This window comes from Canis lupus, chromosome 12, assembly GCF_048164855.1.
Source record: "Canis lupus baileyi chromosome 12, mCanLup2.hap1, whole genome shotgun sequence".
NCBI lineage: Eukaryota > Metazoa > Chordata > Mammalia > Carnivora > Canidae > Canis > Canis lupus.
The window spans coordinates 5,021,243-5,044,272 of NC_132849.1; the positions used below are offsets into that span (position 1 = coordinate 5,021,243).

Genomic DNA, 23,030 nt, shown 5'->3' on the forward strand with positions numbered 1-23,030 from the left:
CATTTGCTGGTGTTCCTTTGGCGAAAGCAAATCTTATGTTCAAGTCCTGAGTCAGTGTGTTAGGAGGCCAAGGTGTAATTCATTGAGGGGGGTGGGCATTAATGTACCTTTAATATTTTCTGATGCCCATTGATTCTTTCAGAGCAGGAATTAGAATTTGTATCCTTAAATAATGAATCTTCTGGAGCACTGAAGATGGACTTTTCAGTATATTGTTGGAGGACTTCTTTCAGAGAAGGGAAATACTTATTCTTGCTGAAGACCAATTATTTGTTTTTTTTTTTAATTTTTATTTTTATTTATGATAGTCACACAGAGAGAGAGAGAGAGATAGAGGCAGAGACATAGGCAGAGGGAGAAGCAGGCTCCATGCACCGGGAGCCCGATGTGGGATTTGATCCTGGGTCTCCAGGATCGCGCCCTGGGCCAAAGGCAGGTGCTAAACCGCTGCGCCACCCAGGGATCCCAAGATTTTGTTTTTAAATAAGGAAAGCAGGGCAGCCCCGGTGCCGCAGTGGTTTAGCGCCGCCTGCTGCTCAGGGCGTGATCATGGAGACCTGGGATCGAGTTCCACGTCAGGCTCTCTGTATGATGCCTGCTTCTCCCTCTGCCTGTGTCTCTGCCTCTCTCTCTCTCTCTCTCTCTCTGTCTCTATGAATAAATAAATAAAATATTAAAAAAAAAAAAGGAAAGCAGTAAGAGTCAATTTTAGTATATGTGCTGCCGAAGCGAGCACAAGCAGTAAGAGTCAAAGAAAGGAAGATAACCTTGACTGTAGCCTACCTTTTTTTCTTTCCAAAGTTGAAAATATTACCTAGGTGGGTCTACTTTGTTGAATAACAAATATTTAATCGATAAAGGAGCCCTATTAAAAAAAAAAGCCATTATTTTATTATACGAGTGTCCAGATTTCATTTGTCCTAACAACTAAATCTTAACTGGTAATATATTTTATAAATTTTTAAATATTACAAAGTTACATGTAGTGCAAGTATGTCTTCATTTCATTTCAGACCCTTTCCCCTTAGACAACTACAGTTTCCAGTTTATTGAGTATCCTTCCAGAAATATTCAGTATATATATAAATATATTTAAATGTATATGTGTGGACATACATTCATAATCCTCAGTTTTTGTTTTTGCATAGAGGATATGCATGCTGTAAATTGCTTGCCATTGTTTTGTTTTATAATGCTTAAGTTCTGTCAGAGACATCTATTTTTTTCATTTTAGTAATTTTTTAAAAAGATTTTATTTATTCAGAGAGAAAGGTAGAGACACGTGCAGATGGAGAAGCAGGCTCACACAAGGAGCCCAGACCCCGGGATCATGCCCTGAGCTGAAGGCAGACGCTCAACTGTTGAGCCATCCAGGTGTCCCCATTTTAGTAATTTTTATTTAGGCTTATATTTCTTGCTGCTAACTATTTGCTGAATCCTACCAGATATTCTTGAAAACAACTGTAACTTGGCTACCAGAAAGGAATAGTTGCAAAACATTGGAGAAAATAATTCTCTAAGAGGACTTTTGAGACTTATTGAGTAGTAATAAGTGTGAAGAGGGGAGGATATTTCAATTTTGGGGGAAGGATCAACTTTTTCAAACAGTTCTGGGAATTGTTCCAAAGGAGAATTCCTGATTATAACTGATAGATGCTATTGGTAGAACTGTATTATGCATTTGAGTGTCATAGAGATAACCACTTGTCTTATTTATATTTCTCAGTTAGCTCAGGTCCTGAGTCATTGTCTCGATTTCCACAAAATCTAGTAGTCACAAACTATATGCAGATCCAGAAAGGTTCAGTTGTCCTTTCCCCAACCATAAAAAAAGACTGTCACAATTCATTTTACATAGTGGGTCATTATGTCTGGGAGAGGTATCACTAAATTTCTTTATTTATTTTAAACAATTGGAATTTTCCACTCTGGACAATGAAAGTCTTACTTGCATTGTATAAGTCAGCATTAAATTTCCTTGGTGGATGCTACTCTTTGTTTTTTGTTGTGCTGTTTTAATTTTTATATTTTAATTTTTTGTTTTTATTTTATTTAAATTCAACTTGCCAACATACTGTATATAACACCCAGTGTGGATGCTACTTTTGAAAGTTGTAATTTATTATCTCTTTTCATTGATTTGTTAAAATGTCATTTTGTTATATTTTCCAGACACCTATAAAATCATTTTTAATAATATCAAGCCTTTGAAACTCCAGGTACAATGTCAGAGTTACTAGTATCCACAATACTGCTTCTCAAACTTTAGTGCATATACAGAATCACCTGGGGTTTCTTGTGAAGGTGAAGATTCTAATTCAGTAGGTCTGGGCTGGCTTAGTTGGTAGAGCATGCAACTCTTGAGTGTGGGGTTGTGAATGCAAGCCCCATGTTTGGCCTAGAGATTACTTAAAAAAAAAATTAAATGTAATTCAGTAGGCCTGAGGTAGGGCCCAAGGTTCTATGCTCTGATTTATTCCTAGGTGATGCTGCTGCTTCCAGCCACTGACTATACTTTGAGTAGTAAGGATCTAGAAGACTCATTCTTGAGATTCAAAGTTAATATGTAAATTATAAGGCTCTCTTTTCAGTTCCGGTTACGTGTTTCCACTAGGAGTTAGTAGCATCTGATTTAAAGCATATTTTGTGTCCTGGAAATAGACTCTTTGTATTTGAAGTGGAATTCAGTTACTTCTTCATGTTTGCCCATTTTTCTTCTGCTCTCCTGTTATTCTCAAACACTGAATATTCTTGGGGTTGGATTTTTTTTTTTTTAAGATTTTATTTATTTATTCATGAGAGACACACAGAGAGAGGCAGAGACATAGGCAGAGGGAAAAGTAGGCTCCATGCAGGGAGCCTGATATGGGACTCGATCCTGGGACTCCAGGATTAGACCTGAGCTAAAGGCAGATGCTTAACTGTTGGAGTCCTATTAGGGTTGGATTAGTTGAGGATTTACATCTGTGAAGGAACAGTATAACTTTTGCCATTAATTTAATAACGGGTTTAACTGAAAATTTTATGAGACTTAACCTATCTCCATACAAAAACACTTCCTTCCAAAAGTTGGTAGATCTTTGCTCTATCCTGTGGCAGTGAGAAGAGGAAAATTTAGATCATGCAGAGAATAGTGTTTCTTTTTTTTTAAAGATTTATTTATTTATTTATTTATTTATTTATTTATTTATTTATTTATTTATGATAGACAGAGAGAGAAAGAGGCAGAGACACAGGAGGAGGGAGAAGCAGGCTCCATGCCGGGAGCCCAACGCGGGACCTGATCCCGGGACTCCAGGATTGCACCCCGGGCCAAAGGCAGGCGCTAAACCGCTGAGCTACCCAGGGATCCCCTTTTTTTTCTTTTTAAGATTTTATTTATTTATTCATGAGAGACAGAGAGAGAGAGGCAGAGACACAGGCAGAAGGAGAAGCGGGCTCCATGCAGAGAGCCTGATGTGGGACTTAATCCCGGGTCTCCAGGATCATACCCTGGGCTGAAGACGGCGCTAAACCGCTGAGCCACCTGGGCTGCCAGAGAATAGTGTTTTTTAAGTTAGGTTTTCCTTCCTCAACAAATCCTGTATTTTCTGTATTTAGCAGATATGATCCCAAGTAGAAGTTGTTGGGATGAAGGGATTATTTCCTTGATCAGAGAGATAAAGAACATTGTTTAAGTAATAATCTAAAACTGTCTCTTAAAAACTTCTGTGCACCAAAGAAAGCAGTGAAAAGATAACCCATGTAATGGAAGAAAATACTTGTAAGTCATGTATCTGATAAGAGGTTAATATCTACAATATATGAAGAATTACAGCAATTCAGCATAACAAAACAACCTGATTAAAAATGGGCAAATGGGATGCCTGGGTGGCTTAGTGGTTGAGCATCTGCCTTTGGCTCAGAGCGTGATCCCAGAGTCCCTGGATTGAGTCCCACATTGAGCTCTCTGCATGGAGCCTGCTTCTTCTTCTGGCTGTGTCTCTGCCCCTCTCTCTGTGTCTCTCGTGAATAAATAAATAAAATCTTTAAAAAAAAATGGGCAAATGACTTGAATACACATTTTTCAAGAGCAGATATGCAGAAGGCCAACAAATATATGAAAAGATGTTCAGCATCGCTAATCATTAGAGAAATGCAAATTGAAATTACAGTGAGATACCATGTGACATCCATGATGATGGGTACCATCAAAGAAACAGAAAATAAGTTGGATAAGGATGTGAAAAGAGGGAACCCTTTTGCACTATTGGCCGGAATGTAAATTGTAATTTAACCACTGTGGAAAACAGTATGGAGATTCTTCAAAAAACTAAAAATAGAATTATTGTAGATTCAGCAGCTGCACTCCTGGTCATAAATATCCAAAATAATTGAAAGCAGGGTCTTAGATATTTGCACACACAAGTGCACTGCCCCATTTTCACAATATCCAAGAGGTGGAAGCAACCTAATATCCATTGACAGATGACTACATAAAGAAAATGTGACATATATGTCCAATGGAATATTGTTCAGCCTTAAAAAGGAAGGAAATCCTGGCATATGCTACAACATGGATGAATGTTGAAGACATTTGACTAAGTAAAATAGGCCAGTCACAAAAAGACTGTATGATCTCACTTATATGAGATCTATCTATCTATCTATCTAAAGTAGTCAAAATTAGAGACAAAGTATAGAGATGGTTACTTGAGCTGGGAATTGGATTGGGAGCAGGTGGGAAGAGGATGTTTAGTGTATATAATGAGTCTCAGTTTTGCAAGATTAGAAAGTTCTATAGATCAGTTGCACAACAATGTTAAGTATAGCACTACTGAATTGTATCCTTAAAAATGGTTAAGATGGGGATCCCTGGGTGGCGCAGCAGTTTGGCGTCTGCCTTTGGCCCAGGGCGCGATCCTGGACACCCAGGATCGAATCCCACGTCAGGCTCCTGGTGCATGGAGCCTGCTTCTCCCTCTGCCTCTCTCTCTCTGTGTGTGTGTGACTATCATAAATTTAAAAAAAAAAAAAAATGGTTAAGATGGTAAATATTATGTGCCATGTTTTTTTTTTGTTGTTGTTGCCATAATTAAAACAAAACTATCCCTAATCTCAGAGTGGTGCTGACAGGGCAGTTAGCTGTGCCCTTTAGGAGATTATCATCTTGTTTTGCAGTATCTGATAAGTAAGGTTAAAGGAGAACATCAGAAGACAAATAATAGCAATATCTCTATTGCTTTGTGATGCTTTTCCATTGGCTTTTTTTTCCCTATTGAATACTTTTACTCCTTTCTAGTTTTTATTTCAGATGAAGTAGACATAACAAGTATAATGCTTTGGGCTAATCTTATCTTTCTTCTTCAGGTGTGATGATGATCAGATGTCTAATGATAAGGAGCGATTTGCCAGGTAATGTAGTAGAGCATCTTGGGCCATGTTGTGGGACCAGGCAATTCAAGTGTATAGATTTTTAATTTGATCTCATTAGTAGTCAATTTCTCTGGCTAGTCTTCTTATTCTGAAAGCTGGCAAAATTTCGTATGACAGTTATTGTTTATGGTCAGGTAACATGGCTTCAAACTGATGGTACAATTTACACAATGTTTTTATGTATATAATAGGTAGTTATACGGTGAACTTGCAGGTGTCCACAGGAACACGTTAGGAATTTCTTGGTTGCATTTATTATTAAATGGGTTCACAAAATCTGTACAGATAATAGTTTTCTTTTAAAAATGGCAACAGAAACAATTTTTGTGGAGTTGAATTTTGATTGGAATAAATTTAAATTTTGTTAAGATTATGAAAAATACTTTGCTTTTTTATTAAATATAAATCCTTCTCAACTATTGAGTTATGTTTAATAAAAAGCAAATATATGTTTTTAGAAAGTTGATTCTAAATTTTATATTTTAACAGTGAATTAGTTTGTTTTTTAAAAATTGAGTTTGCAGCCACCTCAGAAAAATGAATAATAAAAAATCCAGAGCTTAACTGAGTACTTATATTTATTGCAAATGTTGCTAATCTGGGGACCATACTTTGAGAACCACTGTTGGAGGGCTAAGAAATACCAGTCACAGGGATCCCTGGGTGGCGCAGCGGTTTGGCGCCTGCCTTTGGCCCAGGGCGTGATCCTGGAGACCCGGGATCGAATCCCATGTCGGGCTCCCGGCATGGAGCCTGCTTCTCCCTCTGCCTGTGTCTCTGCCTCTCTCTCTCTGTGTGACTATCATAAATAAATAAAAATTTATTAAAAAAAAATACCAGTCACAGTAGCTTATATCTGAAGCAATAAGATGCCATCATGGGCTTTGAAAAAGAGATTTTAATAAATAAAATGTATGTGGGATTTTTCTCTAGTAGCTGTGTAGAAGATTGATTAAAGAGAAGCACTGTAGTCAGGGAGGTAGATGGGAGGCTGTTGAAATAATTAATATAGCTATAAAATCATGAGTGCTTGGGCTAGAGTCGAGGCAATGGCAATAGGAAAGGAGTGATTTGGGATCCCTGGGTGGCGCAGCGGTTTGGCGCCTGCCTTTGGCTCAGGGCGCGATCCTGGAGATCCAGGATCGAATCCCGCGTCGGGCTCCCGGTGCATGGAGCCTGCTTCTCCCTCTGCCTGTGTCTCTGCCTCTCTCTGTGACTATCATAAATAATAAATAAACCAACATTTAAAAAAAAAAAAAAAAGGAAAGGAGTGATTTAAGAGATTTTCACAGAATTTATTTAATGAAATAGGTACTTATAAATACTTGAGGATATAAACCATCTCTAAAATGAGAAGTTAATTATAGATATTTGGGGAATAGTTTTTCAAACTGTGTTAGAAAGTCAAGCATTATGGGCACCTGGCTGGCTCAGATATTAGAGTATGCAGCTCCTGATCTTAGGGTCCTGAATTCAAGCCCCACATTGGGTTTAAAGATTGCTTAACTAAATAAACTTAAAAAAAAGAATGAAAGTCAAGCCATCAAATAGTACTGGTCATAAAGGTTCCCAGTCTCTTGATTTAAATTCCAAAAAGCTATGAAGACATGACCTGAATTATTTTAGTCTTCATTTGTCCTCCTTAATGTAAATATTAAAACATTTACATATTTCATTCAGAGATAAGAGTAGATAAGGGATTATGGATTTCTACTTGTAGGAGCAGTAATAATAAGAATTTTAGATATTTAACTTTCTTTTTAATAACTTATTCCTGTAAGAGATGATTTGCCAGTTTACCTCACATATTCTCCTGGGAATTTAGTAGAGGGTCTTCAAAGCTGAAAATATATGTATTTTCTCAATTCTTTGAAATAAAGGATTTGTAGTTTGTTAAGGAACCATAATAACCACTGAACATGTTTAAACTACTGAATGTAAGACCGTTCTCTTGCGTTTCTCATCAGTATACATAAGTTTTCATATTTTTGTTCTTATTGTTACTGTATTATTTTGAGTCTCTTTTTTCCTGTGGAACATTTAGTAGAAACTTTCCCAGGTATTGATAAAATCATTGTACATGTCACTTGTTTTTTTTTTTTTTTTAGATTTTTTTTTTTATTTTAGAATGAGAGCGAGAACAGGCAAGTGAGTGAGTGAGCATGGGAAGGAAGGACAGAGAGAGAGAGAGGGAGGGAGAGAGAATCCCAAGCAGGCTCCACAGCAAGCACATAGCCTGTTGTGGGGGGGCTACATCTCACCATTCTGCAATCATGACCTGAGCCAAAACCAAGAGTTGGGCACTTAATCAGCTGTGCCATTCAGGTGCCCCTGTACGTGTCACTTTTAATAATGAAATAGTGTTAATATATCATACTTAGACATTTTATTTGAGGTTTCTTTATATATATATGTTGTTTTTAATGGAGCTGATTACTGATACACTGGTCTACCAATACCTTGATGTTTCTTCAGTTGCCACCAACCCTTATAGTTTTCTGTTTTCCTGAAAAACTTAATGGGAATCCTTTGAGCCTCCTCTAGGGGAGGGGCAGTTGGCATAGGGATCCACCAGTGTCAGGGCTTTACTACTAATTTATGGGAGAGTGAATAAACAGAAATTTACTACTTTATCAAATCAGTGATAGGGGATATGCCAAAAACCTAATTCTTAAGTTTTATTTATGTAATTTCTCCAGTGAAACCTGTTTGGTTATCTGTGAGTGCATGTCTGTGTGTCTGCATGTTACAGAGAGATTTGTATTTGTGATCATTTGTTCGACATTCTTATTATGATTTACTCTTTGATTTTTTTTTTTTAAATTGTAGAATAGCATATGTGGGGGTGCCTGGGTGGCTCAGTTGTTAAGCAGCCAGCTTTAAAAAAAATTTTTTTTAATTTAAATTCAACTTCCAAACATACAGTATAACACCCACTGCTCATCCCATCAAATGCCCTCCTTAGTGCCCGTCACCCAGTTACCCCATCCTCCACCCACCTCCCCTTCCACAACCCTTTGTTTCCCAGAGTTAGGAGTCTCATCGTTTGTCTTCCTCTAATTTTTCCCCACTCAGTTGCCCTCATTTCCCTTATAATCCATTTCACTATTTCTTATATTCCACATATAAATGAAACCATGTGATGATTGTCCTCTGATTAACATATTTCACTTAGCATAATAACCTCTAGTTCCATCCTCGTCAAAGCAAATGATGGTTATTTGTCATTTCTGATGGCTGAGTAATAACCCATTGTATATATATACCACATCTTCTTTATCCATTCATCTGTTGAAGGACATCGTGGCTCCTTCCATAGTTTGAAGCAGCCAACTCTTGATTTTGACTTAGGTAGTGATATCAGAGTCCTGGGATCAAGCCCCGCATCAGGCTCTGTGCTTAGTGATGAGTCTGCTTGAGGATTGTCTCTTTCCTTCTGCCCTTCCCCTCTCTCAAGTAGATAAATAAATCTTTTTTTTTTAAGATTTTATTTATTTATTCATAAGAGACACACACACACACACAGAGGCAGAGACACAGGCAGAGCGAGAAGCAGGCTCCATGCTGGGAACCTGACATGGGACTTGATCCTGGGTCTCCAGGATCAGGCCCTGGGCTGAAGGTGGCGCTAAACCACTGAGCCACCTGGGCTGCCCGTAAATAAATAAATCTTTTTTTTTTTTTTTTTAAAGATTTTATTTATTTATTCATGAGAGACACAGAGAGAGAGAGAGAGGCAGAGACACAGGCAGAGGGAGAAGCAGGCTCCATGCAGGGAGCCCAATGTGGGACTTGATCCCGGACTCCAGGACCACGCCCTGGACCAAAGGCAGGCGCCAAACCGCTGAGCCACCCAGGGATCTCCGTAAATAAATAAATCTTTAAAAAAAAATAGCATATGTGAATATAACTTTATTTTGGAAGAAGTGTGTGAAAATGGTATTCCCTTGTTTGGTTCTTGTTCAAACTCTATTTTGTTGGTCTCTACAGAGATTGATGGCAAAGTGTTTTCTGTGTTCAGACTATGTTAATTTATAATGAATATTGGCCTTGCTTTTATGTCCACCTTTGTCCTGTAAATTACTTTTTCTTTATCCTAGTAAATGGCTTTATAGAATTATAGGCAAGGTTCCTGTGTATATTTTAATTTTCCCTTCTCTGCATCTATTTTGTTCTATTTCCTTTTTCCTTCCCTTTCCCCTCTCCTTCTTTCCATTTATCCATCCATCTATCTTCTTTTTTTTTTTCTTTCTTTTTATTTTAATTTTAGCTTAGTTCATTAATTCTGTTTTTAGGTCGGATGATGAGCAGAGCTCTGCGGATAAAGAGAGACTTGCCAGGTAGGAAAACAGTATCTTTCAGCATGATGAAGCAGATGATGCTGCTTTTTCCTTTTTCTTACTCTGCTCTTTTCTTCCCCTTTCTCTTTGTGTCTTTCCTTATCTGTGGCAAGAGAGGACAAGATTTTTTAGAAGTTTGTGTGTAACAGGAACTTTGGCCTCCCCCATCAGAAAGTGGGTGAGTTGAGGGAACTTTACTAAGGAATTTAAGAAATTGCTATTAGTTTTATAGTTTTCTCTTTTCCTCTTTATCTCAGCACTGTTTTACAAAATAAAAGGCTTTAGAAGCAGGGCAGTGATGCCTGTTGGTGCTTTCACAGGAAAATACTCTTTTATCAGAAGGCTAATAAATATCTCTGTGTTTGCAATTAGTTCTCAATATTTAGGCCTTAGCATTTATTCCACACCTCTCTAGAAAGCACACCTTTCTAGACTCACAGGCTAGATTACTGTGTCATAGTAGTATCGTCTTGCTTTGGTGATTGAATCTTTTGTGGTTTCTTGGAAAAGTTTTAGCAGCCTTGATGTGGCTTTTGAAAAGATTAGCCTTTTGGACTTCAGTGTCAGAAATCCATCAGATACTAAGAAGATGGGTGCTTTAAGTTTGAAAGTTGAATATTCTGTTTCTCAGGCAAATTAACAAATAGGACCTATATAGTGAGACCTTTTTGCCATTTGGGAAGGAGGCTGTAAAGTTCTCTTTGGAGACTTTTGTCAATAACGTAGAAATATTACGATATGGTAATATTGTAATGGTATGCCCAGATTTTTCTGTTTTCTGGCTTCTATGATTTGAGACCACTCAGTAGGAGATATTGATACCAATGCCTGGTTTTACTACTTTTCCCCCCTCATCTCATTTCCTTTTTCAGCAGGTCCACAAGCCCATTTTGTTGTCCTTTCCTGCTAACTCTTTAATTCTTCGAAAAGCTGATTTGGCATGATATGGTGGGAAGACCATTGCATTAATTGGGAATGAGTTCTTCCTTTGGGAAAATCACTTATTGCTTAACCTTATAGTTTGCTCTTCTCTTAAAAAGATTTATATTAGGTCAGTTTTCATTTTTCTTTTTGTTTTGACAAAGAACTTTTATTCAGATAGGATCCTTAAATAGTAAGGGAAGTAAATAAAAAAGATAAAGCAAAAGCTGCTCAAGACAAAGCAGTAAAGCAGCACATTGTTTTTTTCTCTTTGAGGCATCCTGGTTGAAGACACTGAGAAACTATGGGGCTTTTCAGAAATCCTACTTGAAAACTACTGGGTTATTATTTTTAACAATGATAAAATTCTGTTTTGATTTTGAGGAAATCAGTGTTGGAGAAGTGGTCTACTTATGCTGTTGAGATCCAAATTGTCTGTTTTCAGGCCTTTTCCTCCTCACTCCACTTTTATCCTCCAATTCATTTGGTTCCAACTAGTGACCCAAAGGGATCTCTAATAGATGATGTCTTAGAATCTTTTGAGCTCAATGCACTGGCACCACATCCAGATAAAGAAGGTAGGACTTGGTGCATTAATGAGACAAATGAAATTTCAAAATCTTCCATTCTGCCTGCTAGAGTTAAGAGTAAGAGAGAAGCTGAGAACAGGCAACATTTTAGAGACTAAAGGAATCTATGCTATCAATTCTTTTATCAGCTGTTGTGCAATATACTTGTTTTAGAAAAAACTGGCCATTTTAGTTTTAGCCTTTAAAAAGTTGAATTAGTAACCATGGAGTCAGCCAAGCTGAGATTGTTTGTCTCTGAGGAACTAAAGTGAATAAAATCAACATCTTTTAAGATTATCATTTCTTAAAACATTTTTTGTTTTGTTCTGGGGGAATGATAATCTATATAGGAAGTGAAAGTTTCCAGGAGATAGAATTGCTAGTAACTGTTTATTCTCTGTCTGCCTTGTTAGTTTCTATTCCATGCTTGTTCTGCATGAGAAGATTGGCAAACTTGACTCTACCTTCTGAGACTTAAGCACTCCTCAATCTAAAAACTATTTCTTCAGCAGCTCACTCCATATTTATATCACTTTACCTGCTCCCAAACGGCCAGATGTGACCACCTCCTCTCTCCATGCAGGGAAAATCATAGTGAAATTGAACGACGACGACGGAACAAGATGACAGCCTACATCACAGAACTGTCAGACATGGTGCCCACCTGTAGTGCCCTGGCTCGAAAACCAGACAAGTTAACCATCTTACGCATGGCAGTCTCTCACATGAAGTCTTTGCGAGGAACTGGGAATACATCCACTGATGGCACCTACAAGCCTTCGTTCCTCACTGATCAGGTGTCTGAGATGTACAACTCTGAGATAGAATCTGTTGAAAGTTTTGATCTTTTGGGGATAGATGACCATAATTCTAACTAATGTCTTATATTGGAAGTCAGAGAAGAGCTGAGTCTGTATATTACTTAAAGTACAAGAATTCAGCTGTTAGGGAAAATTTTATTTATTTATTTATTTATTTATTTATTTATTTATTTATTTATTTATAAAGATTTTATTTATTCATGAGAGAGAGACAGAGAGAGAGAGAAAGAGGCAGAGATACAGGCAGAGGGAGAAGCAGGCTCCATGCAGGGAGCCTGGCGCAGGACTCCTTCCTGGGTCTCCAGGATCATGCCCTGGGCTGAAGGCAGCACTAAACTGCTGAGCCACCCAGGCTGCCTGCTGAGCCACCTGGGCTACCCTGTTAAGGAAAAATTTCCACCATGAGAAAGTAGTTTCAATTCCTGGCTATAATATTCATTAGCAAGCAAAAAAAAAAAAAAAAAATAATAATAATAATATTCATTAGCATTGGAACAATGAGAAGTACAGAAGACTTGTGCAAACTATTTGGTAAGCCTATAGGTATTTTTTTTTAAAGATTTTATTTGAGAGTGAGAACATGCACTAGCAGGTGGGGGGAGGGCAGAGGGAGAGTGAGAAGCAGACACTCTGCTGAGCAGGGACCCTGATGCTCGATTCCAGGACCCTGGGATCATGACCTGAGCTGAAGGCAGAGCAGACACTTAACCTAGGGCACTGCAAGCTTATAGCTATTTTAAACTTCACTCGTGGATGTAGCTTATATGATGAAACGAGTGGAATTGTAGGAAGAAGAGATGACCATGTCCATGGAACCAGTTCTCTTCGTTGGCTGTAGGGTTATAGAAGATGGAAGAAATCTATTTCTTATTCCTGAAGCAGCTTTCAGTTTTAGTGATACAAGGAGTCTAACAAGGCAGTCATCATTCCTTAGAGATTTGCTCTGTTACATGTAATGAGAAAAATAGGTAAGGCAAAAACATTTCTAGCTGCTTGGGATGTCAGTCTGAATGTGAATATGTGAGTTTTTGGAAATCAGTCTGAATATGAATATTTGAATGGCTAGATACACACATAAGTGAAAAATGGGAGGAAAATGTGTTTAAGGAAGAAAAACCTCTTTTTAAAGATTTTATTTATTTTTTGTTTGTTTATTTAAGAGAGAGAGAGTGTGTATGTGACCTGGGCAAGGGCCAGAGGGAGAAGGAGAGAATCTCAAGCAGACTGTACACTGAGCGTGGAGCTTGATGTAGGGCTGGATCCCCTGACCCATGAAATCGTGACCGGAACTGAAATCAAGTGTCAGACACTCAACTGACTGAGCCATCCAGGCACCCTGAGAAATAACCTTTTTAAAACACATTAATAATTTATATGGGACTAGATAAATATATAGTGGAGGATGGCTAAAGTGAATAGAATGATCAGGTCTGAGTAGGGATGGTCATCAGCAAAGACTTCTAAGAGTAAGAAAGCCATGTTCTGTTTTGATTATTAAAAATAACACATGGCTATTGCAGAAAAATTTGGAAGATAGGAAATATAAGGAAGAAAAAATTGGCCTATAATGTCACCCTTTCATTCAGAGGCTTAGAAGGAAGGAATGTGGTTTGGAAGAAAGTAATAATAATTTTCCAGGGGATCCCTGGGTGGCTCAGTGATTTGGTGCCTACCTTTGGCCCAGGGCGTGATCCTGGAGTCCTGGGATTGCGTCCCACGTTGGGCTCCCTGCATGGAGCCTGCTTCTTTCTCTGCCTGTGTCTCTGCCTCTCTCTCTCTGTGTGTCTCTCTCATGAATAAATAAATAAAATCTTAAAAAAATTTTTTTTTCTAAACAGGGGTATCTATATGAAAGCACACATAGCATGGATTTTATATACATGTACATTGAAATGGTTAATCAGTTTATTCTAACAATCTATGTAGAGATACTGATTGAACAGACTCCAGTTATGCACCTTTTGTGGGCTAATCAGGTACTTTGTGCTATGAAAAGAATAAAGAGATTAGAGATAGTCATTAGTGGCAATAGATCTGTAAATAAATAAATCACAATATAAACACACAGTTAGTTGTATCATAGAGGCACAGTATTAAAGTCCTGTAGATGGATAAACATGGAGAGGTAAGGGATTAGTGTCATAAATACTGGGAATAACTTCAGCAAATGCTCTCTCTCTCTCTGTGCCTCCTGTTCTCCTCCACCCCTCTAAAAAACATATATTAGTCTGTGTAGTAGCATTTTAAGGCTGGATTCAAGAGAATGAAAGCAGGAAGACCATTTCTTTAGTCTTGGTGTAAGATGACTAGGATGGTGATGTAGTATTGGAAATAGAATTGATAAAACTAATATCACTGGAGCATGAGAGAGAGTAATTAGATTTTGAGTCTTCTAGCCTGATAGGAAGGTGGTACTGTTAATTAAGAAAGGAAATGCTAGAAGAGCACAGAGGATTTTTGGAGGGGGAAATATGACTAGTTTTGAAATGTTGAAATTGAGTTGCTGGTAGAGTATCTAATTGGAAATATTTAAAAGTTAGTTGGAATTTAGGTCTGCTTAAAGCTAAAAAAAAAGTTTAGACCAGTCTAGAGATGTAGACTTGGGGATCATTTCATAGCAGGGAGGAGTGGATATAATCTCTCAGGGATAGAGTATGGTATAAAGAGAGAAGAGAACCTGAGATAGAACCTTGGAAATATCTATACTTAGTACTTGAACTAAGGGAAGAAAGAGTGCCTAAAGCAGAGAAAGGACATTTAGAAAGGGAGTAAAAGTTGGAAGATGGTGTCTTAGAAGCTAGAGAAAAACAGAAGGATGGAATGGATATCACCAGATTCTGGAGAGAGATTAACATCATAAAGACCCAGAAAAGGGGGCTTGAATTGGCAGTTAGGAGGACATTGGTGATCTGCTGCAAACAACAATAATTCTTCAGAGTGATAATTATAGTGGGATTGAGAAATAAGTGAAAGGTAAGAGAATAGAGCCATTGAAGATAACATTAAATAAAACGTGGCACTGAAAAAGAGATGAGCTGGGCAAAATTGAGAAAAGGTTTGTTTAGAATTGAGAAAACTTGATCATGTTTATAGATCTGAGGGGAAAGAGTGAAAATGAGAGTATTTGTAGAGCAAGATCCTAAAAAGAGACCAGAGAGGGTGAGATCAAGGACTAAATTATTGTTAATGGTAAGCCTTTTTATTCCCCATCTTGAGTGAGATAAAGAGGAGGAGGTGGATAGTGACATAGATTGAAGAAATATCTATTAGAAAAAGCTGTCATGAAGGCAATGACACTTAGAGTACAAAGCTGGGGCTGTGGATCAGGCAGGAGCCAGAAACGCTTATGGAGAGAGAGAGAGATGCATAAGGCCTGAAGTGTCTTCTTTTCATGAATAATACTTGACGTTGAAAAGTTCAGTTTTAACTTTTATTTCTCTTCCTTGGACAGGAACTCAAACATTTGATCTTGGAGGCAGCAGATGGCTTTCTGTTTATTGTCTCATGTGAGACAGGCCGGGTAGTTTATGTCTCTGACTCAGTGACCCCTGTTTTGAACCAGCCACAGTCTGAATGGTTTGGTAGCACGCTCTATGATCAGGTGCATCCAGATGACGTGGACAAACTTCGTGAGCAGCTTTCCACCTCAGAAAATGCCCTGACAGGTATGAATTATATGGATGGAAAATGGATGGGAAGCCCTTTATTTTTTTCTGAAACAGAAGAGGTGTTTTAGCTCTTCAGTTTGTTCATTGACTCTGACACGCCTTCTAGAATTTTCTCCTATAATGAATATAATTTTTTTCTATCCACATGCAGATAATTTGTAGCTTATCCTTAGAAAATATTTCTTTTTCCTTTTAAAGATTTTATTTATTCATGAGAGAGACACACACAGAGAGAGAGAGAGAGAGAGAGAGGCAAAGACACAGGCAGAGGGAGAAGCAGACTCCATCCATGTAGGGAGCCCGATGTGAGACTCGATCCTGGAACCCTGGGATCACGCCCTGGGCTGAAGGCAGGCACTAAAATGCTAAGCCACCCCAGGATCCCAGAAAATGTTTCTTTAGTGACCGTACACATGTAAAAGTTTATTAGTGTAAATAAAACAGTAAAAACCAAATCTACAATGAACTTTTTTTCCCATTTTAAAAGAATTAAGTTATCCATGTTTCTGTCTCATTTATATGAGTACCTGCTATTTTTTCTGCCTGTTTGTGCATATCTTTGCTTTATACTGGATTCTGTGATAATAGATTTTTATTTTAGAGGAGAGTGGTTATCAGTGTATAAGTTGTTTTTATTGTTTGTATCTGTACTATTTTTTTGTCTTATTTCTATTTTTGTTTTCTTTCTTCCCCCTATTTTAATGCTCTTTAGTCCTTTTGCAAGTGTCTCACTATAGGAAACACATCTGCGGGCAGCCCCGGTGGCGCAGCGGTTTAGCGCCGCCTGCAGCCCAGGGCATGATCCTGGAGACCTGGGCTTGAGTCCCACGTCGGGCTCTCTGCATGGTGCCTGCTTCTCCCTCTGCCTGTGTCTCTGCCTCTCTCTCTAGCTGTGTCCCTATGAATAAATAAATAAAAATCTTAAAAAAAAAAAAAAAAAGGAAACACATCTGCTCTTTAAGCAACTCTAGAAAAAAATTTAAAGTGAAAGCAGATCAAAACTGGTAATTAAGGGGCACCTGGGTGACTTAGTTAGTTGAGCATCCCAACTCTTGGTTTCCATTCCCGTTGTGATCTCAGGGTTGTAGGATTGAGCCCCATGTCTGGCTCTATGGTGAGCCAGAGTCTGCTTGAGATTCTCTCTCTCCTCTGTCCCTCCCCCTCCTCTCACACACACATGTTTATGCACATTCTGTCCCTCTCAATCAAATTTTAAAAACCTGATAATTAAATACAAGAAAGTCTGTTATAATTTAATTGTGTTTTAGTTTTTCCTTCTTTTAGGTTTTTATGAATTTCATTTTTCTAGTTTTTTTTTTTTTTTTTAAGATTTTATTCATGAGAGACACAGAGAGAGAGGCAGAGACACAGGCAGAGGGAGAAGCAGTCTTCAAGCAGGGAGCCTGACGTGGGACTTGATCCCGGGTCTCCAGGATCATGCTCTGGGCTGAAGGCAGGCACTAAACCGCTGAGCCACCCGGGCTGCCCAAATTATTAGTTTTTAAACAGTGACATTCCCTCAGTGTGCATGTGTGCACATATGTGTACATGCACGTGCATGAAAGTGGGACCCAAGAATATAGCCTAGCCTCTTTCTTGCCAACACTACTTTCCACTTCCATCTTCTTTCCTTGCACAGAGTTATCTTCAGTGCTGCCTTTGAACTTAAGAATAAGATTCATTGATGGGAATTGAGATATTTTAGACTTGGAAAAAAATCCAACCCCTACTTGGTGTGTTCTTTTATAAGCATGGAGATTGGAGGACAGAATAGGATACTATTTGTCTTTGCCTCTAGTGTCTCTCTCCCTTCCTTTTCACCATATATAAGAACACACTCCAGACTGCTCTTCACATCATTTTTCAGGGCGTATCCTTGATCTGAAGACTGGAACAGTGAAAAAGGAAGGTCAGCAGTCTTCCATGAGGATGTGTATGGGCTCAAGGAGATCATTTATTTGCCGTATGAGGTAAGTGTCAGGTTGAGGATTGATATAAGAAAAATTAGGAGCAGAGGGTTTTTGTTTTTTTAAATAAAGCTTTTTTTTTTTTAAGATTATTTACTTATTCATGAGAGACACAGGGAGAGAGAGGCAGAGACATAGGCAGAGAGAGATGCAGGCTACCTGCAGGGAACCTGATGCGGGACTTGATCCTGGAGACCACAGGATCACGCTCTGAGCCAAAGGCAGATGCTCAACTGCTGAGCCACCCAGGCGTCCTGAAAAGATACCTCTTAAAGTCACAAAGTAAGTTCAGGTTATACAGTGGAAATTACCTACATTGTACTGAGAGGATGCTTATTAGAAATGATGAGTAGGATATTAAGAAAGGTTTCCTGAGAGTTTTAGAATTTAATATTATGTGACTTAGTGGTTTAGACTAACTTCTGAACCTAGACTGCTAGATTTGCCACTCATTATCTTTTGAAACCTTGAGCAGATTACATAACAACTTTGTGTTATGATTTCTCCTAATATTGGGAATTATATCAACCTCATAAAGTTGTTATAAGGGTGAGATAATATGTGTAAAGATGCTTAGACTAGTGCATTAAACTCTGTGTAAGTTTAATCTATTATTTTAAAGAAATGAAAGGAGGAAAGTAGAGGGTGGGAGAGAATGTCTCAATATGTGAACATGATCTGTGTAGAGACATAGGTAAGAGCAAGATAAATAATAAGGAAACATAGCAAATAGATTGGGTTGTGGTATAGAACAGGAATGTGCAAACCACAACTCTGTGAATAAAGTCTTATAGGAACATAACCATGTGCGTTTGTTTATATATTGTCTATAGCTGTTTTTATGCTCTGATGGCCTAGTTGCAGTAAATTGTACGATCCACAAAAGCTGAAATATTTACCATTTGGTCCTTTACACAAAATGTATACTGACCCCAATGTAGAGAATTTCTGCAATTGAAGAATATATGGAACATTTTGAACTTCAGATTCTCGGCAGTTATAAGTTTTAGAAATATCAAGCCTGACTTCTTTCTCCTTCTGTGTCTAGTTGTATCCAGAGCCTTTTTTCCTGGCTGTTAATGGATGGAAAGTTATTAAATGGCACAGTTTAATTGCTTTTAATATCTCCGTTCTTTGAAACAGATGTGGCAATAGCTCCGTGGACCCAGTCTCCATGAATAGATTGAGCTTTGTGAGAAACAGATGCAGGTGAGATCCGAAACAATGAAAAACCAAAGAGATGGCTACATACTGGTAGAGATCATCATTTTTTTCAACTATCTTACTGTAGTACTTCCTTTAGCAGCCCTCACATTCATGCTTCACTTCCCAGTTATTTATTTTCTGGCAATATTTTCTGAACTTCTACAGCTTTGCTCATCTTATTTAAATAAGTTGCCCTACTAGTTCCTGCTGCAGTATCTTTTTGTTGCTTTACTTTGGCAAGGTCAGAAATATGGTGTTCACTTTTGGGGAGAAAGGTCAAAAAGTGATCAGTTTTCTAAACATGCAAGAGCCTAAGCTTAAAGGTACTAAGCCAGCGTTGCCTTTTAAATGCTATTGAGTAGGGTTTTCTCCTCACACATGTACTTCTTCTAGGAATGGACTTGGCTCTGTGAAGGATGGGGAACCTCACTTTGTGGTGGTCCATTGTACAGGCTACATCAAGGCCTGGCCCCCAGCAGGTAGGAAAGTTGGATTTCTCTTGTGGTGCAGCAGGTTTGTCACAGAGTCCGAGAAAGTTAGCTAACATTTATCATGTACCATGTATCATGTATGCAAAATGTACTTTGGTATAAACCATGATAAGAAAATAGGAAAAAAAAAAGCAGACTCCTGCCCCTTTTTTATATGCAGCTGGGGAGATGGATTACTCAGACTTGAAAATGATTCAGTGTTGGCTCTGTCACAGAATGGAATTTTTAAATGTTCAGATTCATAATAGTATATAATGAATACCTATTTTCTCATACTTGTTTGCAAAGAAACAGTTGGCGTTGAAAGCAGTTAATTTGGGAAAGCTTCCTAAAGCAAGAGCAAGACTTTGAGGGAGAAGAGGGAAATGACTTGATTGTAGTAACTTATAAGTGGGATACTCTTTTTAAAGGCTTTAAATCAAGATATGAGCACTTTAGCTTTATTAGAACTTGAAGTCAAACAAACTGTGAGAAGGGTGTTTGGGGTATGGGGATCAGCCTTTTAAACTGGTTTGTCAGAATTTCCAGATCCTACCACTTTATTACTTCCCTGCTGGATGGGTATAATTGGGAAGTGGGATTGTAGGGAAAGTGAAACTAAGATAAAAGGGGGAGGAAAGGTTACCACCTTCGGGAAGAGATTAAACTTTGCATTTGGAAAAATGGTTTGATTATGGCATTTTCACTTACTGATGGTATAACTTAGGGTAAGACGCTTGACCTTTATAAAAAGAACCCCTCAATTTTCTCATCTATAATTGGGAGATAATATATCCCATGTGGAATTATTTTGAGGATTAGATTTAGTGTAATAAAAGCACCTAGCCCAGTGTCTGACATATAGTAAGCATTCAGTAAATGGTAGTTAAATGTAATTAAGAAAAACCAATTTTAAGTGTAGTGACATTTGAGCTTTTTAGCTTATATACTGTAAAAACCATACATTTGTAGTATACATGGTCTTTTATACTTCTGTATTGCTCTCACAGAAATAATATTTTTCTTGATAAAAAGACAATATATGTGCAAAGACTAGGGAGAAAATGCAGTCTTTTTCCCTTTCCACATGTAACATTGAAACTTTGCTATCCTTTTTTCCAAAGGACATAAATAAGTAACTATTGGTGTTTGTTTAATTTCATTTTTGATTGTTTGCATATTTTAAAACCACAAGTTGGGCAAGACATTTGTTCTCTGCCTATGATATAGTCATAGAATAAATGACTGTCTTCATATATATTTGGTTTGGCCAGCATAGTTTTTTAGAATACTTTGAGTGGGACTTGTACTCTGCAGTTTGTTACAATTCATATGAGTAAAATATATGAATTAATACATATAAAAATACTTTTCTAAATAAATAATTTTATTTTTTATTTTTTTTTAATTTTTATTTATTTATTCATGAGAGATACACAGAGAGAGGCAGAAACACAGGCAGAGGGAGAAGCAGGCTCCACGCAGGGAGCCTGATGTGGGACTCGATCCTGGGTCTCCAGGATCACACCCTGGGCCGAAGGCAGGCACCCAACCGCTGAGCCACCCAGGCGTCCCTAAAAAACTTTTAAAACAGTATCTGCAATATGGTAAATTTTGTGCAATTGTTTATTCTTATCATTCAGTACTCTATTGTTTTATATCTAGTCACTTCATACATACATCTGTTTTAAATCATTTTTATCTGAATTGAAGGTGATTGAGTTTGAGGTCCCTGTTAAACCTTTTAACTTCACCTTCTTGAAGGTGTCTCCCTCCCAGATGATGATCCAGAGGCTGGCCAGGGGAGCAAATTTTGCCTAGTGGCCATTGGCAGACTGCAGGCAAGTATGAATTTTCCATATTTGCATCATCTATTTTCCTTTTTCCATTCTTTCTTTTGCTTTCTTTGTACATTTTTAAAAAGGTTTTATTTATTTATTTATTTATTTATGAGGATTTATTTATTTATTTATTTATTTATTTATTTATGAATGAGAGAGAGGCAGAGACATACGCAGAGGGAGAAGTGGCTCCATGCAGGGAGCCTGATGTAGAACTCGATCCCAAGACTCCAGGATCATGCCCTAAGCTGAAGGCAGACACTCAACCACTGAGCCACCCAAGTGTCCCATACATTTATTTTTTTAATTTTATTTCCAGTATGGTTAATATATAGCATTACATTAATTTATTAACATCAATTTTATGAAGTGTATAAGTGATTTCACAATTTTTTTTTCTTTTTAAGAGAGGGAGAGAGGTGAGGGGAAGGGGCAAAGGAAGATGGAAAAAGAGAATCTTTTTTTTTTTATTTTTTTAAAAAAGATTTTATTTATTTATTTATTCATAGAGACACACAGAGAGGCAGAGACACAGGCAGAGGGAGCATTTGTGTTGGGTTGTATAATGTCTTCTTTGGAGAAATATTTATTCATGTCTTCTGCCCATTTTTTAGTTGGGTTGTATAATTCTTTATATATTTTGGATACTAACTCTTTATTAGATATGTTACTTGCAGATATCTTCTCCCATTCTGTAGGTTGTCTTTTAGTTTTGTTGATTGTTTCCTTTGCTGTGCAGAAACTTTTTATTTTGATGTAATCCCAACAGTTTGTTTTTGCTTTTGTTTCCCTTGCCTTTGGAGTCATATATAGAAAAATGTTGCTGTGGCCACTGTCAAAGAAATTATTTCCTATTCTATTTTCGAGGATTTATTTATTTATTTATTTGTTTTATTTATTTATTTTTTTCGAGGATTTAAAAACAATGTGTATTCTGATGTTTTTAGGGTGGAATGTTCTGAGTATATTCGTTAGATCCATCTGGTCCAATGTGTCATTCAAAGCCACTGTTTCCTTGTTGATTTTCTGTTTGGATAATCTATCCATTGGTGTAAGTAGGATGTTAAAGTCCCCTACTATTATTGTTTTACTGTCAATTACTTCCTTCATATTTATTATTAGCTGCTTTATGTATTTGGGTATTGCCATGTTGAGTGCATAAATATTTATAGTTGTTATATCTTCTTTTTGGATCATTCCTTTTATGATTATATAGTATTCTTCTTTGTCTTTTGTTATAGTCTTTGTTTTAAAGTCTATTTTGTGTGATATGAATATTGCTACCCTGGCTTTCTTTATACTTCCATTTGCATGATAAATGGTTTTCCAACTCTTGACTTTCTTTTTTTTTTTTTTAAGATTTTATTTATTTATTCATAGAGACACAGAGAGAGAGAGAGAGGCAGAGATACAAGCAGAGGGAGAAGCAGGCTCCACGCAGAGAGCCTGACGTGGGACTCGATCCGGGGTCTCCAGGATCACACCCTGGGCTGCAGGCGGCGCTAAACCGCTGCGCCACCGGACTGCCCCAACTCTTGACTTTCAATCTGCATATGTCTTTAAGTCTGAAAGGAGTCTCTAGTAGGCAACATATAGATGGGTCTGGTTTTTTATCCATTCTGTTATCCTGTATCTTTTGATTGAAGTATTTAGTCCATTTTCATTGAAAGTGTTGATAAGTATCACCATTTTGTTAGTGGCTTTATGGTTTTGTAGTTCTTTGTTCCTTCTCTTGCTCTCTCCTCTAATGTTTGTTGGCTTTAATGACATGCTTGGATTCTTTCTTATTTTTTGCATACCTTTTACTGGTTT

At 37.6% G+C, this 23,030-nt stretch overlaps 1 protein-coding gene across 8 annotated transcripts in view; it reads left to right on the forward strand.

Annotated features, from left to right (window-relative positions):
• The window catches only part of ARNT (aryl hydrocarbon receptor nuclear translocator), a 69,836-nt gene that overhangs the window by 27,677 nt on the left and 19,129 nt on the right, over positions 1-23,030 (forward strand). For 6 of the 8 annotated variants that reach the window (XM_072769263.1, XM_072769265.1, XM_072769270.1 and 3 more), the window contains 8 exons: positions 5,350-5,394; positions 9,711-9,755; positions 11,829-12,042; positions 15,518-15,731; positions 17,602-17,704; positions 18,845-18,910; positions 19,301-19,386; positions 21,142-21,218. In XM_072769263.1, the coding sequence (XP_072625364.1) occupies positions 5,350-5,394; positions 9,711-9,755; positions 11,829-12,042; positions 15,518-15,731; positions 17,602-17,704; positions 18,845-18,910; positions 19,301-19,386; positions 21,142-21,218 (850 nt within the window). The remainder of the gene's footprint in view (positions 1-5,349; positions 5,395-9,710; positions 9,756-11,828; positions 12,043-15,517; positions 15,732-17,601; positions 17,705-18,844; positions 18,911-19,300; positions 19,387-21,141; positions 21,219-23,030) is intronic. The other 2 variants (XM_072769267.1, XM_072769269.1) reach the window with 1 other exon arrangement.